The 5,826-nt window shown below is 43.2% G+C and overlaps 1 protein-coding gene across 1 annotated transcript; it reads left to right on the forward strand.

Moving 5' to 3' along the window:
* Window positions 1-242: 242 nt before the first annotated feature.
* LOC116877579 (serine/threonine-protein kinase WNK1-like) lies at window positions 243-5,447 on the forward strand. The gene is made up of 3 exons (XM_032874342.1): window positions 243-1,122; window positions 4,219-4,225; window positions 5,443-5,447. The coding sequence occupies exons 1-3, from the start codon at window positions 364-366 to the stop codon at window positions 5,445-5,447; spliced, it is 771 nt and encodes a 256-aa protein (XP_032730233.1). The 5' UTR covers window positions 243-363.
* The last annotated feature ends 379 nt before the right edge of the window (window positions 5,448-5,826 follow it).

The raw sequence follows: 5,826 nt of genomic DNA on the forward strand, positions 1-5,826 counted from the left end.
GCTTCTTGCCCTAACCCCTCATGACTGCGGCGCCTCTGCTGCTCCAGGCTTCCCCGCCGCCGCTCGCCGCAGGATGGATGCGGACCGTGAGGCGCTAACCCCCGTGCCTCAGCTCCTCGACCGCCCGCCGACGAGCCCGCCTCGTGAGCCGCAGCAGCCGCCGCAACTGGGCCCAGGGGCCCGCGTCTCCTTCGGGGCGGCTTGTCAGTGCTGAGCGAGGAGCCGTCCGGGCGCATCCGACCCCGCCGGCAGCCGGAGCCCTCGTAGCGGGAGCCGCACCCCGCCGCCGCTCTGCGGGCTCGGCCCCTCGCCCTCTCTTCATTCACCAGTCCGAACCCGCTCGTCTCGCTCCTCGGACCGACCATGTCTGGCGGCGCCGCAGAGAAGCAGAGCAGCACTCCGAGCGCCCTGTTCCTCTCGCCGCCGGCGCCTTCCGCCAAGAATGGCTCCAGCTCCGATTCCTCGGTGGGAGAAAAACTGGGCAGCGCGGCGTCCGACGCTGGGACCGGCCGGACGGAGGAGTACCGGCGTCGCCGCCACACTATGGACAAGGACAGCCGTGGCGCGGCCGCGACCACGACCACCACGGAGCACCGCTTCTTCCGCCGCAGCGTCATCTGCGACTCCAACGCCACGGCGCTGGAACTGCCCGGCCTTCCCCTTCCTCTCCCCCAGCCCACCGCCTCCGCGGTCCCGCCTCAGAGTACTCCGCCGGAGCCGCACCGCGAGGAGACCTTGACCGCCACCGCCGCTGCCCAGGTAGCGCAGCTCCCTCCCGCCTCTGCCGCCCCCGGGGAGCCAGCCGGCGCGGGCCCTGCCGCCGCGACAGCCCCCGGCAGTACCAGCAGAGATCGCCAAGTGTCCCCGCCCAACCATGTGGGGAGCAAAGAGGAGCCTCCGTCGGCCAGAAGCGGCAGCGGCGGCGGCAGCGCCAAGGAACCGCAGGAGGAGCGGAGCCAGCAACAGGATGACATCGAAGAGCTGGAGACCAAGGCCGTGGGAATGTCCAATGATGGCCGCTTTCTCAAGTTTGACATCGAGATCGGCAGAGGCTCCTTTAAGACCGTCTACAAAGGTCTGGACACTGAAACTACTGTGGAGGTCGCCTGGTGTGAACTGCAGGTATAGCCCCACTTCTTTATTTTACGGTGGTTTGGACCTACATTTGGCTGGGTGAATCCAGTTGATCGAATTTCTCTCCTACAGGTCATTCTCTTAACTGTTCGCTTCGGCGGGGGCGGCGGGAGGGGTGGGAGGTCAACTTTTGAAAGAATTGAAAGTAGAATTTGGGGCATGACCAACGTAGGATAACAATTACTGGTAGCCAAAAAGAAGTTTGCTACTAGAGGGGAGTGATGAAAATCATCTTAGTACAGACGCTTTACCTACTTGTTACTCTTTTAGTGTCTGGCAGGAAACTCGAAGTTAGTGGGAAAGTTTCTGAGTTAGGAAAGTACAGAGGCTTCTTGCCCTTTGCATTTCAGTCTCACTGGAGGCTCTGCACTGTTGAGCTGCTGGTGTGTTACATGCGAGTTTCCATGCCTGAGATCAGGCTGTACTTTTAAAGTAAGAACGACCTTGCTCCTGAATGACCTTACTTGGGCTATATCTTAGTTGGTGATTGCACAGGCATTTACTATAAACTATAAAAAAGACTTTCTTCTCTGGATAAATGCCTTCGTACTAGAAAGGTACAGTAAGTGTTTGCTATCGTCCCTCTTGAATCTGATGCTTAAGCTTTTTGGTAGCTAAAAGTTATCTGACAGCATAAATTAAAACTAGTAAGTCTTCATCCCACTCACTATACAGCGACTAGTACAAGAGCCCATGTAAAACTGTGTAAGTGCTTTGAGAGTTGTAATGTCACTGTGGTTATTTTAAACTTGTTATGAAAGGTTTTTAAGCCAGTCTTTCCCAAGAGTCCAAAGGACTCACAATGCTTTGCTTTTAACCTCTCAGGGAGGTTTTCATGGTGTAAATAATGGTGTGTCATTCTGGTTGACAAGTATATTCTATGTTTAAATAGCCAGATTTGGGCAACTTGTTGTTTGACCTATATAGCAGCTTGATTGAATGTTGCCCTCATCTGGAAGTGAACGGAGGTTATTGGAAGAATCAGAGTTAGACTGAATGAAAAAGTCAGTTACAGTATACAGGAAAAATGCCATTATCCATATTCTTCTTGTCAAGAAAATGGACAAAATGGATCAAAATAGAATATGAAAATGACCGAGTAATCTAGGAGTTTATTTTATCCATGAACTAATGTTAACCCTTTGAATGCCATCTTCCAAATGACCAAGGCCATATGAAAAGTGAAGGGAAGTCAATATGTGGAAGGAAGTGAACTTAAAAACTGACAAGTTCTTTAGGAACATAATAATTTCTTAAGTTTTACAGTAAATGATGTAGAACTTCTAAGGCATGGTGAAATAAAAACTACTAAATTTTATGGTGGTTTCTATTGGCAAGGGTGCAGGCCTTTTTGAAAAAAATCTTGTCAAACTATAACTTTATTCCTATTGGTCAGTCATACTCAAAAACTTAGTTCTGATTCTTTTGGTTTACAGGTTTACAGGCAAAAATTTTGGTTTACACGAGGACACTTTTTTTTTTTTTTTTTTGCTTTTGTACTTGGGGTGCCTATTGCTGCTGATCCTGGATTTTATTCTTTTTTTTTTTTAAGATTTTATTTATTTATTTGACAGAGAAAGATCAGAAGTAGACAGAGAGGCAGGCAGAGAGAGAGCAGAGGGGAAGCGGGCTCCCTGCTGAGCAGAGAGCCTGCTGTGGGACTCGATCCCTGAGATCATGACCTGAGCTGAAGGCAGAGGCCCCATCCCACTGAACCACCTAGGCGCCCCTGGATTTTATTCTTTTTTAAGGTTTTACATTTGAATATTGCTTTATAGATCTATATATTTTTAATTGGTTACCTTACTTTCTTAAGACTGGACCCAAGTAAATTTTGAGCACTTTATGGATTAATTTTGTTAGTTTCAATGATTTAACTTTGAAGATTCATCAGAATGTAATGTGTGTGTTTTCCTTAATTACCTGGAATTTTTAAAAAATGATTTTACTTATTTATTTGAGCATGAGTGGACAAGGTGGGGGGGAGGGGGGCAAAGGGAGAGGGGCTTGCAGACATCGCCCCTCCCCCAGCAGGGAGCCTGTTGTGGGGTTGGATCCCAGAACCCTGGGATCATGACCTGAGCCAAAGGCAGCCAGTTAACCACCTGAGCCATCCAGGCGCCCCTCACCTGGCATTTTTTGATTGTTTATTTATCTTGGAACTAATGATATAGTGGAAAAATCAGTTTGTCTAATGTCATAATAATTTTGTCTAAGCTTCTCAGTTTTTCTTTGAACTCATTGCTTTTTGGATTTTTGTTCTATGTCTAGACTTGGGCATGGTCAAATTAAAGAATATCTGATGCCTTATGTATAATATCACCATATTATTTTTAAGCCAGTTGAGGATTTGGCTGTAGAACCAAATAAATCCTAGCTCATTGAGTGGTACCCTGCTTTAGAAACTTTCATGTGTCATTTGACCCTGTTTATACAATTTTTTGTTTTGTTTTTTTAAAATGCGATTTTCCTAGCCCCAGGATCCTTTATAGCCAGTAGTTGGGCAGCATTTTTGGTTTCTTCACCCAGGACATTTGCCTAATGTGTTCATTAGGTGTTTGAGTTCTTGTCTTTGGATACAAATTAAAGGACAAGTCAAGGGATTATTAAAGCATTGGGAAGAAAGCAAAGCTTTTTTCACTGAAAGTATACTCCTAACATACATACTTGTCTGTAGGAAGGTAGGAGAAGTATTGTATTCAGTTGTTGAGTTAAAAATCTTAGTGTATTGAAATTGTAAGAAATCTTAGGTTATTCTGCCCAGCTACTTACTGGATAAAGAACCTGAAATCATGGAGCAGGTAAATGACTTACTTAGACTGGTAAAGGACAAATTTTAAACTGGTTAGGATCAGGGCACCTGGATGACACAGTCGGTTGGGCATCTGCCTTGGGCTCAGGTCATGATCTAGGGGTCCTGTGATTGAGCCCTGAGCTGGGCTCTCTGCTCAGCTGGGAGTCTGCCTCTCCCTCTTTCAGTGTTCTTTCTTTCTCAAACGAATAAATAAAATCTTAAAAAAAAAAACTGGTTAGGATTTTTTTTTTTTTAAAGATTTTGTTTATTTATTTAACAGTGAGAGAGAGAGAGAGAGCACAAGGAGGGGGAGTGGCAGAGGGAGAGAGACAGGCAGGCTTCCCGCTGAGCAGAGAGCGGAATATGGGGCTCAGTGCTTGATCCCAGGACCCTGAGCTCATGACCTGAGTAGAAGGCAGATGTTTAACTAACTGACTGAGCCACCTAGGAGCCCCGAAAAAAACTGGTTACGGTCTAATGATTTGGGAAATGTTAAAGCATTTGTAGTTTAGTAGATGCTGATTAGTACATCTCAAATGAAGCAGTTGTATTTTGGTGTGGAAGTCCCTGTCAGATTTCTTCAGAATTCTATAACCATAGCAAATTCAGTACTTTGGTTTGGGTATTGATTTTATCAATTCAAATATGTAAATAGACTTTTTTGGGATGGAGAATGAGGGAATGTGGTATACAAATCAAATTTGTTTCCGTCAGGCTAATTTTTAGAGTCATAGTATGCATAGTTATCTACTAAAACAAGTATCAATTCCTAGTAAATAATATTAGTTAATACTTTGATACCACAGGATCTTAAGTCCTAACTTTGGTCTTTTAAGATGCAGATTTCTTTACTTGATTTTATTAGGGAAATGATGCACCTTAATTTTGACACTCAGTTGCCTTGGACAGAAAATGTTATTGCTGGACTTTGCAGAGTTTACATTGCTTTTCTATGTACGGATCTTAGTTTTTTAAGAAATGTAGCATAATTTTTTTTATGAATATGTATTTATACACAGATTTGTAAATGATTTTACTTCACTTTAAGTACATTCTCCCCAAATTGCTTCTGTAGAGTTCACTTGATAATTTGATACTTTGTATATTCATTTTGTATATTGATGAGATTGTTTCCTGATCAGCTTGGAAGGGGAAGTCAAATTTTGTTTAAGCTCCAGTGTTCTTAGTGTTTGCTTTGCTCTGGGTTCTTTTTGTTGTTGTTGTTGTTAATTAAGGATCATGTCTCATCATGAGTATATGATATTAATTTTTTTGAACTTAATTTACTTTTTTTAAGTTGAAGTGTAGTTGACACACAATGTTATATTAGTTTCAAGTGTACAGGTTTTTATTAATGTTTTATAAAGTTTAGCAATGCTGCAGAAATGTGATGTGGTTCTGTGATTTCTTTGCTTTAGTTCTTAAAATAACTCCTGAACTGAATCTTCCATTTGAACATTGATGTGTTTTTTGCTTTTATTTTTTACATTTGTGCCAAATTCCTTGTTTTTCAGGATGAGAATCTTCAGTAATTTTCAGTCCCAGAACAAGATTTCAGGGAGTAGTCTTTGGAGGTTTTTCTTGTTTATTTTAAAGTCTCAATCACTGACAAGTATGGGCAACATTGAGATAACTCAAGTGTTGCTGCTTTGCAAATTAAAGAATGATCGGTAACTTGTTTGAGGTAATCCTTTTTCCCTCCTAATGAGACAGTGGGATTAAAGACAGCATAATTTTGGTTAGGTATGATTTAAACTCTATGTAAATTTATTGCTGTAGGAAGTAATCTTTGTGGTACAGGAATTGAGAATTATATTTAAGTTGACTTTTCAATGATTTTTCTTAGTGTTAAGGGTTTAAATGTTTTCCTTTTCTATTACTTTTTTTTCCTCACCTTA

Source organism: Lontra canadensis, unplaced genomic scaffold, assembly GCF_010015895.1.
Source record: "Lontra canadensis isolate GAN:19392208 unplaced genomic scaffold, GSC_riverotter_1.0 scaffold53, whole genome shotgun sequence".
Lineage (NCBI taxonomy): Eukaryota > Metazoa > Chordata > Mammalia > Carnivora > Mustelidae > Lontra > Lontra canadensis.